General features: G+C 43.1%; 1 protein-coding gene across 1 annotated transcript in view; it reads left to right on the plus strand.

Annotated features, from left to right (window-relative positions):
• The window catches only part of TMEM258 (transmembrane protein 258), a 29,496-nt gene that overhangs the window by 6,474 nt on the left and 10,223 nt on the right, over positions 1-12,799 (plus strand). Inside the window, exons 2-3 of the mRNA XM_068260431.1 lie at positions 353-462; positions 12,128-12,262. Of these exons, the coding sequence (XP_068116532.1) occupies positions 353-462; positions 12,128-12,254 (237 nt within the window). The 3' untranslated portion in view covers positions 12,255-12,262. The remainder of the gene's footprint in view (positions 1-352; positions 463-12,127; positions 12,263-12,799) is intronic.

The raw sequence follows: 12,799 nt of genomic DNA on the forward strand, positions 1-12,799 counted from the left end.
ACCTATGAACTGGGAATATGGACATATGTGACAAGGCTCAGTAAGGTTGGGAGTTTTGGTCCTATAGAAGATATAGTTGTTTCAGTGGCACGATGTAGACCCTCCTATATAAGGCAGCTGGTTTTAGCATTCTGGCTTGGGTGATCGTATGTCAAGTATTTGTCATGTGCATATTTAGTGATAGATCTACACAGATGAGTTAGCAACACTATCTCCGCTTTTGTCAGAAATGCTCTTTTGCCACAGTCAAAGCGTTAATTTATGGAACTAATTTAACCTTTTTAAACAGCACTTTTGCAGTGTTGAACTTGTATAATACAGCTTTTCACAAACTTAACCTCTCTATTTTCAGGAGTTGGAAGCAATGAGTCGATATACAAGTCCGGTGAATCCGGCAGTATTCCCACACCTTACAGTTGTTCTCCTGGCGATTGGGATGTTTTTCACAGCCTGGTTCTTTGTGTATCCTTTTTGTTTTGCTGGCATTATATTTTAAGATATTGGTTCTTCACTTTAAAACTAAACTGTAGAAACATTATTTTATGTTTATATAATATGGAAAGAGAATAGAAAGTGTTTAAAGTCATTACTGCTGTCAGTGTTCACATTGGGAAGTCTCTTCTCACTTCCTGTTCAATTTAAATCCAGGTGATCTCAGGGATGGAGGTTAAAGGGAAGGTCCAAGCAAAATAAAAAAATGTTTCACTTACCTGGGGCTTCTACCAGCCTCATGCAGCCATCCTGTGCCCTCGTAGTCACTCACTGCTGCTCCAGTCCCCCACTGGCAGCATGCCGACCTCGGAGGTCGGCGGGATGCATTGCATAAATTTTTACACATTCCAGTTGGTGCAGGAACATTAACACATACATTTTTACGCGTTAGTGAATCTATGCGTAAAAATGTACGCATTAAACCACTAATGCGTAAAAATGTATGTGTTAATGTTCCTGCACCAACTGGAATGCGTAAAAATGTACGCAATGCGTCCCGCCGACCTCCGAGGTCGGGAAGCTGCCAGCGGGGGACTGGAGCAGCAGTGAGTGACTACGAGGGCACAAGATGGCTGCATGGGGCTGGTAGAAGCCCCAGGTAAGTGAAACTCATTTTTTTATTTTGCTTGGACCTTCCCTTTAAGTAAGTGGCAACAAGGCATGACTATCTCCCTGTGTACAAAACGTATAACGTTTTCCTTTGTTGCTGACTGTTTCCCAGTTCAAGAGGTCTTCCCATTATCTTTCAGGACATACAGTAAAGGCAATTCTTCCAGATGAGACCTAAACTTATGCCGTGCATACACGGCTCGTTTATTGCGCCGGATCGAGCTCGATGCCGGCGCGTCCCCGCTCGTCCGCGCCGGATCGATTGCTGCTCGTCCCTGCCGGCGCTTCCCTATCACCGCTCGATTCCCTGCCATTGTCCACCGGCGGGAATCGAGCGAGCGGCATGATCGGGCCAGCTGAATATTATCAGCTGGCCGGATCAGCTGGTCGATACACGGTACAGAAACGTACCGTGTATACCCAGCATAAAACCCACAATAGATAGATCCACTTTCCGTACACCTCAAACTATAATGCTGGGAATACACGGTACGTTTCTGTACCGTGTATCGACCAGCTGATTTGGCCAGCTGATAATATTCAGCTGGCCCGCTCATGCCGCTCGACCCGCGTCCGCTCGATTCCTGCCGCCGGCAAGCGATCCGCGCGGACGAGTGGGGATGCACCGGCATAGAGCCGCTTGATCGATCCGGCGCAATAAACGAGCCGTGTATGCACGGCAAGAAAGAAAATTTTATCTTTACAACCCAACAAAATCCAAGCAGTCAGGACAAAGGAATCTAAATACTGTAGAATAATAAAGTGATGGACAGTATACCGGTTTCTTGGGCCACATGTTTCCAAAAACTCCACTATACTTTGCTTCCTCTCCTCCCTAGATGCAGTTGGTTGGGAGTAATGCCGGGAATACACGTGACGTTTCCGGGGCTCGATTATGCCGCCGGATCAATTCCTGCTGGTCCCCGCAGGCGATTCTCGTATCTTCTGCTCGTTTTCCTTATCTTTTTCCATTGTCCCGCCCGCGGTATCGAGCGCGGAATCGATCCGGCGGGTGATCTGACATGTCGGAAATTATCAATCGAGCCATCTAATGGCTCGACTGAGCCACGGAAACGTCCCGTGTATTCCTGGCATAAGTCAGGTGTAATGTGACAGACTTGTGGGACACGAGGGCTTTTTTTTTCTCCCGACTTGTCTTTGCAGATAATTTTTAACCACTTTACCCCCGCGCGTACGTATTTCTCCGCCCCTTTTTCCATCCTTTAAAAACCAGGGACGGAGAAACACGTACTTTCCGCGTTCCCGACGCTGCCCGCGCTCCCGCTCGTAAACACGCCGCCCGCCGCTAGTAAAACCGCCGCCGCCCGCTCGCCCAGAGATCAATGAACGGGAAAATCCATTCCCGTTCGTTGATCTAAGCCCCGCAATGATCAGCTGCTCTCCTATGGGCAGCGCGATCATTGTGAGAAAAAACTCACGTGTCCATGCTCATTATACTTCCTCCAAGCTTCCGGAAGGAAGCTTGGAGGTCGCATTAAAACAAAAAGTTACTGTGGCCATCTTGTGGCCAAATAGTAAACTACACCCTACACATTTTTCACATACAAATAAATGACTTTTACACATAAAATTAACTCATTACCTCCCACACTCCCCATTTTTTTTTTTTTTGTAATTAAAAAAAAAAATAAAAAATTTACAATTAAAAAAAATACATAAATAGTTACCTTAGGGACTGAACTTTTTAAATATTTATGTCAAGAGGGTATAACACTGTTACTTTATAAACTATGGGCTTGTAATTAGGGATGGACGCAAAACTGAAAAAAATGCACCTTTATTTCCAAATAAAATATTGGCGCCAAACATTGTGATAGGGACATAATTTAAATGGTTTTATAACCGGGACAAAAGGGCAAATACGTTTCATGGGTTTTAATTACAGTAGCATGCATTATTTAAAAACTATAATGGCCGAAAACTGAAAAATAATTATTTTTTTCCCCACATTTTTCCTATTTTCCCATTAAAACACATTTAGAAAAAAATAATTCTTGGCATAATGTCCCACCTAAAGAAAGCCTAATTGGTGGCGAAAAAAACAAGATATAGTTCATTTCATTGCGATAAGTAATAATAAAGTTATAGACGAATGAATGGAAGGAGCGCTGAAAGGTGAAAATTGCTCTGGTGCTCAGGGGGTAAAACCCCTCAGTGGTGAAGTGGTTAATATTCTCTTTTAACCACTTCCCAACTGAGGGGTTTTACCCCCTGACCACCAGAGCAATTTTCACCTTTCAGCGCTCCTTCCATTCATTCGTCTATAATTTTATCATTACTTATCGCAATTAAATGAACTATATCTTGTTTTTTTCGCCACCAATTAGGCTTTCTTTAGGTGGGACATTATGCCAAGAATAATTTTATTCTAAATGTGTTTTAATGGGAAAATAGGAAAAAATGTGGGAAAAAAATCATTATATTTCAGTTTTCGCCCTTTATAGTTTTTAAATAATGCATGCTACTGTAATTAAAACCCATTAAATGTATATGCCTATTTATCCCGGTTATAAAACCGTTTAAATTATGTCCCTATCACAATGTTTGCCGCCAATATTTTAGTTGGAAATAAAGGTGCATTTTTTTCAGTTTTGCGTCCATCCCTAATTATAAGCCCATAGTTTATAAAGTAACAGTGTTATACCCCCTTGACATAAATATTTAAAAAGTTCAGTCCCTAAGGTAACTATTTATGTTTTTTTTTTATTGTAAATTTTTTATTTTTTTTTTAATTACAAAAAAAAAAAAATTGGGGAGTGTGGGAGGTAAGGAGTTAATTTTTTGTGTAAAACAAGTTTATTTGTGTGTAGAAAATGGTTAGGGTGTAGTTTTACTATTTGGCCACAAGATGGCAACATTACCAATTTGTTTCATGCTACCTGCAAGCGTCCTTCCGGACTCTTGCAGGAAGTAGAAAGAGGCTGGGACTTTGTTATTTTTTCACAATGATCGCGCTGCTCAGCCGAGCGGCAGCAGGTCATTGCGGGGCTTAGATCAACGAACGGGAATGGATTTTCCCGTTCGTTGATCTCTGGGCGAGCGGGCGGCGGCGTGTTTACTAGCGGCGGGCGGCGTGTTTACGAGCGGGAACGCGGACAGCGGCGGGAGTGCGCAAAGTACGGATTTCTCCGTCCCTGGGGGTGAAAGGATGGAAAAAGAGGCGGAGAAATCCGTACGCGCGGGGGTAAAGTGGTTAAAATAACTTTTCAGCAATGTGCAGTAAAAAAGGACCAAAAACAAAATGAAAAACTGCTACAGTAGAATCCTGTTATAGTAAATATAGTATATATTAGTATACAGGTCCTTCTCAAAAAATTTAGCATATTGTGATAAAGTTCATCATTTTCTGTAATGTACTGATAAACCTTAGACTTTCATATATTTTAGATTCATTACACACAACTGAAGTAGTTCAAGCCTTTTATTGTTTTAATATTGATGATTTTGGCATAAAGCTCACGAAAACCCAAAATTCCTATCTCAAAAAATTAGCATATTTCATCCGACCAATAAAATAAAAATAAAAGAAAAGTGTTTTTTAAAACAAAAAAAGTCAACCTTCAAATAATTATGTTCAGTTATGCACTCAATACTTGGTCGGGAATCCTTTTGCAGAAATGACTGCTTCAATGCGGCATGGCATGGAGGCAATCGGCCTGTGGCACTGCTCAGGTGTTATGTAGGCCCAGGATGCTTCGATAGCGGCCTTAAGCTCATCCAGAGTGTTGGGTCTTTCGTCTCTCAACTTTCTCTTCACAATATCCCACAGATTCTCTATGGGGTTCGGGTCAGGAGAGTTGGCAGGCCAATTGAACACCGTAATACCAATTGTCAGTAAACCATTTACCAGTAGTTTTGGCACTGTGAGCAGGTGCCAGGTCGTGCTGAAAAATGAAATCTTCATCTCCATAAAGCTTTTCAGCAGATGGAAGCATGATGTGCTCCAAAATCTCCTGATAGCTAGCTGCATTGACCCTGCCCTTGATAAAACACAGTGGACCAACACCAGCAGCTGACATGGCACCCCAGACCATCACTGACTGTGGGGACTTGACACTGGACTTCAGGCATTTTGGCATTTCCCTCTCCCCAGTCTTCCTCCAGACTCTGGCACCTTGATTTCCGAAATGACATGCAAAAGTTGCTTTCATCCGAAAAAAGTACTTTGGACCACTGAGCAACAGTCCAGTGCTGCTTCTCTGTAGCCCAGGTCAGGCGCTTCTGCCGCTGTTTCTGGTTCAAAAGTGGCTTGACCTGGGGAATGCGGCACCTGTAGCCCATTTCCTGCACACGCCTGTACACGGTGGCTCTGGATGTTTCTACTCCAGACTCAGTCCACTGCTTCCGCAGGTCCCCAAGGTCTGGACTCTGTCCTTCTCCACAATCTTCCTCAGGGTCCGGTCACCTCTTTTCGTTGTGCAGCGTTTTCTGCCACACTTTTTCCTTCCCACAGACTTCCCATTGGGGTGCCTTGATACAGCACTCTGGTAACAGCCTATTCGTTCAGAAATGCCTTTCTGTGTCTTACCCTCTTGCTTGAGGGTGTCAATGATGGCCTTCTGGACAGCAGTCAGGTCGGCAGTCTTACCCATGATTGCGGTTTTGAGTAATGAACCAGGCTGGGAGTTTTTAAAAGCCTCAGGAATCGTTTGCAGGCGTTTAGTTAATTGGTTGATTCAGATGATTAGGTTAATAGCTCGTTTAGAGAACCTTTTCATGATATGCTAATTTTTTGAGATAGGAATTTTGGGTTTTCATGTGCATAAAAGGCTTGAACTACTTCAGTTGTGTGTAATGAATCTAAAATATATGAAAGTCTAATGTTTATCATTACATTACAGAAAATCATGAACTTTATCACAATATGCTAATTTTTTGAGAAGGACCGTAGTATAAATGGTAGTCATACAGTAAATCTATGGCTATAGTAAACTCTGTCCCCAGGTCCTGGCAAATGAGCTTGTATAAATAATATAAAATATATGACGAAATTTGATATAGTAAACTTCTCTAAATTACTTTGTCAGGTCCATTGACACTTACTATAAAGGGATTCTACTGTTTCAAAAGTCTTTTGATAATTTTCTTGCTAGCTAGTGGTTTAAAAGGCATTTTACTGACAAGGCCCCATATGCAATTAACTTTTTCTTCTGAGTTATCTCCTAGGAGATAATTTGCATCTTCTTTTTAAAATAACATTTATTCATTTGATAATTGAAAAAGTACTCAAAGGTAGGTGAAAAAGTACTAATAAAATTATTTTAAGTATTTTCTTGCTTGCTGGTGGCTAAAGGGAAACCAGAGACCGGACAAAGTACAAGTTTTATACATACCTGGGGCTTCCTCCAGTCCCATCCACACGGATCGCTCCCACGCCGCCGTCCTCAGTCTTCTCGCCCTCTTAGGTACCGGGTCCCTTAAATTCAAGCAGTCTGAGCATGCGCAGTGCGCTCCGGCGGCTGGGATCGTTCTGCACAGGCAGAAGAGAGACGGAGGAGCACACTGCACATGCTGTGACTGGCCGAAGTTACGGGACTCGGTACCGAAGAGGCATTGTGTCACAAGGAGCCATATGTAGTTAACTTTTTCTCCTGAGTTTCCTCCTAAGTGATATTTTTTACATTTGTCAATAAAATGGCTTTTTAAGCCTCCAGAAAGCAAGAAAATACTCAAAAAAAAATGTTGATGGTACTTTTTCACCTACTTTTTTTTTTATACTTTTTTTAGTTGAAAAGTGCTGGAAAGTCATTTTAAATCGAAGATGAAAAATTAGGTGAAAAGGTGAATTGCATATGGCCCAAGGTGTGAAACTATTACGTTGGGGAAAGGTATTTTATAAAACGATAAATGATCTAGATCAGTGATAGCTAACCTTGGCACTCCAGCTGTGACAAAACTACAAACCCCACCATGCATCTGCCTCCCTGAGTTATGCTTAGAGCTGTCAGAGTATTGCAATGCCTCATGAGACTTGTAGTTCCACCACAGCTGGAGAGCCAAGGTTGGCCATCACTGATCTAGGAGAAAAAGTGTATTGCATATGGGCCTAGATATCAAAGAAGCAGAATCCTTTTTTTTTTTGTTTTTTTGTATTGTAGTGCATTGCTTTTTGTTATGTGACCAGCAGCACTCCTAGGCTATTAGTGCACACAATTATTATTATTATTATTTTTTTTTAACTCAATAGACGACGGGTGTTCAGTAAGGCAGGGATTCTCAACAAATGGTACACGAGACCACTGCCAGGGGTACGCACAGTGGCTTGTTACCTGAGCCAATCCATCTTCCCAGGGGTGCACTGTTTGTTTTTTCCACTTGCCAGCCATCCCTGCAGCCTCAGACCTCCGATCAATGCTGCCCGCCGTCCCCGCTGCCTCCCCGTTACAGCAGCAATGATCATTATACTTCAAATCAACAGGAAAGTGAAGGCGCATGGTACCCACACACAGTACTGCATATGCCGAAGTGATATCATTAATCTCAGTGTTTGGCATAGGTGCTATATTGGCCAGATAAGCCTCTGGGGGGTGGGGGGGGGGGAGCCGGGGGCACAAAAAGGTGACAAGAGGGGAGCTGGGGGACAAGAGATGACGGGGGGGGGGGGGGGATTTGGGGGGACGAGAGATGATGGGACAAGGTGACACAGGGGAAGCCAGGGGCACAAAAGGTGATATGGGAGACGAGATGACGTGGGGGGACAAGAGATAACACGGGAAGCTGGGGGACAAGAGATCATACGGGGGAAGCTGCGGGCACAAGAGGTGACACAAGGGGAAGTCTGAGGCACAAGAAGTGACATGTGGAAGCTGGGGCACAAGAGGTGACACGGGGGGAGAACAAGAGGAGGTCCCTCACCAACCATCACCTTGTACCAGCCTCAGACAGCACCCTCACCGGTCCCTCACCACCCATTACCCTGTGCCAGCCTCAGCCAGCACCCTCACCTGTCTCTCCCACCCTTCATCCTCTGCCAGCCTCAGCAAGCACCCTCTCCATCCCTCACTGCCCCATCACCCTCTGCCAGCATCCTCACCTGTCCCTCACCAGTTTTTCCTCAACCAGCACCCTCATCTGCCTCTCCCCATCCAAGTGTGTGTGTGTGTGCACAGAAATGTTTTGTCTGATGCAGCGTTTCTCAACCTGAGGTCCCCTGGAGATACATCGGCAGCTGTCAGGGGGTCCCCCAGGGGCAGCAGTCAAAATGGTGGATCTTGCCCCTAGCAGAGAAGTGTCAGGCAGGGCAGGCAGTGTCGGTGGCAATGGGTGCAGCAACTTACTTATCCCTGTTCTAGCGTGGACTCATGATGCCGGGCTCGCCTCCTGTTGCCGCCTTGCGTCCTGTTGCCATGGTTACATGGTAGCCTCTCATGATGTCAGAGTTGCTGCCAGAAGTAACCATAGCGGGAAGACGAGGGGAAGAGAGCCTGGCGACAGGAGGAGAGCCCAGCAAGAGGAGTCTGCGTGGGAACAGGTCTATGTAAGATTATATTGGGCACTACCTGGCTATCTATACTGGAGCACCTATAGCTCGCTAACTACACTGGGGCACCACATGTACCTGGCTATCTCTACTGGAGCACCTATAGCTCTTTGCCTACACTATGGCATCTGTACCTGGCTACCTATACTGGGGCACATATAGCTCGCTACCTATACTGAGGGCACCGGTACCTTGCTAACCAATACTGTGTGCACCTATGGCTGAATACCTATACTGGGGGCACCTATGCCTTGCTACCTGTTCTGGGGAACCTATACCTAGATACCTAATATGGGGGGCACCTATACCCAGCTAGAACAGGGGGTCAAGAGGTGACACAGGGGGACCTAGAGGGGGACAAAAGAGGCACAGGGGAACAGAGGGGGAGAAAATTGGCACAGAGGTGACAGAGGGGGTCAAGAGGCACAGGGAGAACAGAGATCATACCGGGAGATGAGGTGACACAGAGGGAGACAAATAAGGCACAAACTTAGGTGACACAAAGGGGGACAAAAGAGAATGGATTTAGGTTAAACATGGACATGGCCCTTATCTCATTTGTTAACCAGGGACTACCTGTATGTTGCTAGTTTTTGGCTCCACCCACATGTAATGGCCACACCCACTTTTTCATTTTTCCGGTAGTGGGTACATTTGCCTAGGGATGACTCACAAAGGGTGCTAAAAGGTTGAGAACCACTGGTCTAATGCATTTTGGTGTGCAGTGGCATAATGGTTAGCACTCCTGGAGTTTATATGTTGTCCCCATTTTTATGTTGCTTTCTCTGCATACTGATAATTGTTAGTGCTTCCCTCCACTGTGCTTTTAAATAGGCCTTTGGGGCTGAGACCCTTTAGAAATCACAAATCTAAACAAAGATTTTGAGAGCAAAGGATTTTTGCCACTAACGGTGATCTCAGGGAATGGTATTTTTGCCCCTGAGTTCCATAAATCAATCTTGTGTGTTGCGTACTATTCTTATTTTAGCTTAATGTATAATTCCGGGATATGCTGAATAAAAGTAAACCCATTATATCAGTTCTTGCAGTTTATTTTTGGAATGGTCTTTTTTTTGCTGTTGCTTGTAATGTACTGAAAACCGCATTTCTGTTGATGAAAACACTGCATCACAGGGTGAGTTTCAGTGGACTTTTTCAAATTTTGTTAAACCTGTGAATAAAAGAAGGAAAACTGGTGGGCAGAGTACAGGCCAGCATAAATCTCCTCAGTCATTTTCTCGCCGCAAGCTTTGAGCTGTCTGATGCATTATAGAGCTATACAGAATTTCCATTGTCCACTGTTGCTGCCTGTGGCCCCAAAACCACCTCTTCTGCATATTTGCCTGAATTTACAGGTTATTTTGTGTTGATTTAAAAAGAGAGATGCAATGAAGAGTAGTGTTGCCCAGAGTAAGCAGTCAAGTTTAATCTATGAATGAAAACAAGCATTCTAACTGGTGACAGCTTCTCTGCTGTCACTCTAGCCATCTTTGCACGTCTTTGTAGTAATACCAGAGTTTTAAGTTCTGATTTCTCCAGCGTGGGGTACTGGCTCTAAACTGCTGAGCACAGTTATGTTTCAGTTCACACTATTCGGAAGAAAACTTAATTTTATAGTACATCAGTGAACAGGTGCATTGTTACCCAATGAGAATTCTGAAGGTGTGTACACGCATCCAATTTTCATTGGCTTCATACTAATTGGAAGTGGTAAAATTGGCCAATCAAAACTGGATAAGGGTACAAATATATACAGTACTCCGTATAAGATAAGGCAGTGTAGGGTGTTGTGATTAGCACTCTTGTCTTGCAGTGCTGGAGTCCCAGGCACAATTCTGTTTGTATGTGCTCCAAATTTTCATGGATTTCATCCCGGCACTTGCAGGTTTCCTCTCACATTACTAAAATATACTGATAAGTGAATTGCCTTTATAGACTGGGAGGACATTAGACTATGACTGAGGTAGGGACTAGATTATGAGCCCCTCTGAGGGGCAGTTAGTGAAATAACTATGTACATTAAGTGCTGCAGAAGATGACCGTGTGACTATGGTAGGGGTTAAAATGTGTGTTCCTCTTAGGACAGTCAGTGACATGACTATGTACGCTGTAAAGTGCTGCAGAAGATGCCAGTACTATATAAATATATAATAATATGGTAGGAACATTAGACAATGACTGTGGAGGTGATTCCTTTGTTTGCTCCTCTGAGGGTAGTCTGTGACTTGACTATGTACTGTGTAATGCATTGCAAAATATGTCATTGATAAATACATATGTAATAAGAATACTGTACATAATGTTGTTACATAGTTACATAGTTATTTTGGTTGAAAAAAAGACATACGTCCATCGAGTTCAACCAGTACAAAGTACAACTCCAGCCTGCTCCCTCACATATCCCTGTTGATCCAGAGGAAGGCGAAAAAACCCTTACAAGGCATGGTCCAATTAGCCCCAAAAGGGAAAAATTCTTTCCCGACTCCAGATGGCAATCAGATAAAATCCCTGGATCAACATCATTAGGCCTTACCTAGTAATTGTAGCCATGGATGTCATTCAACCCAAGGAAAGCATCTAAGCCCCCTTTAAATGCAGGTATAGAGTTTGCCATAACAACTTCCTGTGGCAATGCATTCCACATCTTAATCACTCTTACTGTAAAGAACCCTTTCCTAAATAAGTGGCTAAAACGTTTTTCCTCCATGCGCAGATCATGTCCTCTAGTCCTTTGAGAAGGCCTAGGGACAAAAAGCTCATCCGCCAAGCTATCATATTGCCATCTGATGTATTTATACATGTTAATTAGATCTCCTCTAAGGCGTCTTTTTTTCTCTAGACTAAATAAACCCAGTTTATCTAACCTTTCTTGGTAAGTGAGACCTTCCATCCCACGTATCAATTTTGTTGCTCGTCTCTGCACCTGCTCTAAAACTGCAATATCTTTTTTGTAATGTGGTGCCCAGAACTGAATTCCATATTCCAGATGTGGCCTTACTAGAGAGTTAAACAGGGGCAATATTATGCTCGCATCTCGAGTTTTTATTTCCCTTTTAATGCATCCCAAAATTTTGTTAACTTTAGCTGCAGCGGCTTGGCATTGAGTACGATTATTTAACTTGTTGTCGATGAGTACTCCTAAGTCCTTCTCCAAGTTTGATGTCCCCAACTGTCTCCCATTTATTTTGTATGGTGCTAGACCATTGGTACGACCAAAATGCATGACTTTACATTTTTCAACATTGAATTTCATCTGCCATGTATGTGCCCATATAGCCATCCTATCCAAATCCTGTTGCAATATGACACTATCTTCCTGAGAGTTGATGATTCTGCACAATTTTGTATCATCTGCAAAAATAGCAACATTGCTCACTACTGCATCCACTAGGTCATTAATAAATACATTGAAGAGCACTGGACCCAGTGTGCCTAATGTTTTCCTATTTTCTTGCTGAACCTGTATGTGCTGTAGTATTTGGTTTGTTTTTCTCCGGATTTGTTTTCCTTAATGAACACTTACAGGTATGAGGTGACATCCACAAAATACACAAGGGACGTGTACAAAGAGCTGCTCATCTCGCTGGTAGCCTCGCTGTTCATGGGATTTGGAGTCTTATTTCTTCTGTTATGGGTTGGAATCTATGTGTGACCCTTCAGGTAAGAAATGCTGTATGAAATACAGAGTTGTATTTATAGCATTGCTTGGTGGTCATTATAATGATAATGTATTGATTGCCTATTGGCCCATCAGGCATGTGTAATATATTTACATGCTCATTAGCCTCATTATTTCCTGGCTGATATTTCTTTTTATACTGGATACAGAATACATAAGGGAAACAGACTTTTAAATAAACTGCAGATAGTATAAAGTAACAGGGAATAAAATTAAAGTGAAACTTATGTTAAACCCGTGTTCAAACCGTCCAGATTACTTAATGTTAGAGGAACTTCAGCCTAAACAAACATACTGTCATTAAGTTACATTAGTTATGTTAATTAAAATAGATAGGTAATATAATCTCTTACCCACCCTGTTTTAAAGGAACAGGCAAATGTTTGATTTCATGAGGGCAGCCATCGTTTTGGTTTAAAAGGAGGTGACAGGGAGCATGAGACACAGTTCCAACTGTCCTGTGTGCTGATCACACCTCCCAGTTGCTAGGCAACGTGAATAACAGGAAATCCCATTAT

The sequence above is a fragment of the Hyperolius riggenbachi genome, chromosome 11 (genome assembly GCF_040937935.1).
Source record: "Hyperolius riggenbachi isolate aHypRig1 chromosome 11, aHypRig1.pri, whole genome shotgun sequence".
NCBI classification, from domain to species: Eukaryota; Metazoa; Chordata; class Amphibia; order Anura; family Hyperoliidae; genus Hyperolius; species Hyperolius riggenbachi.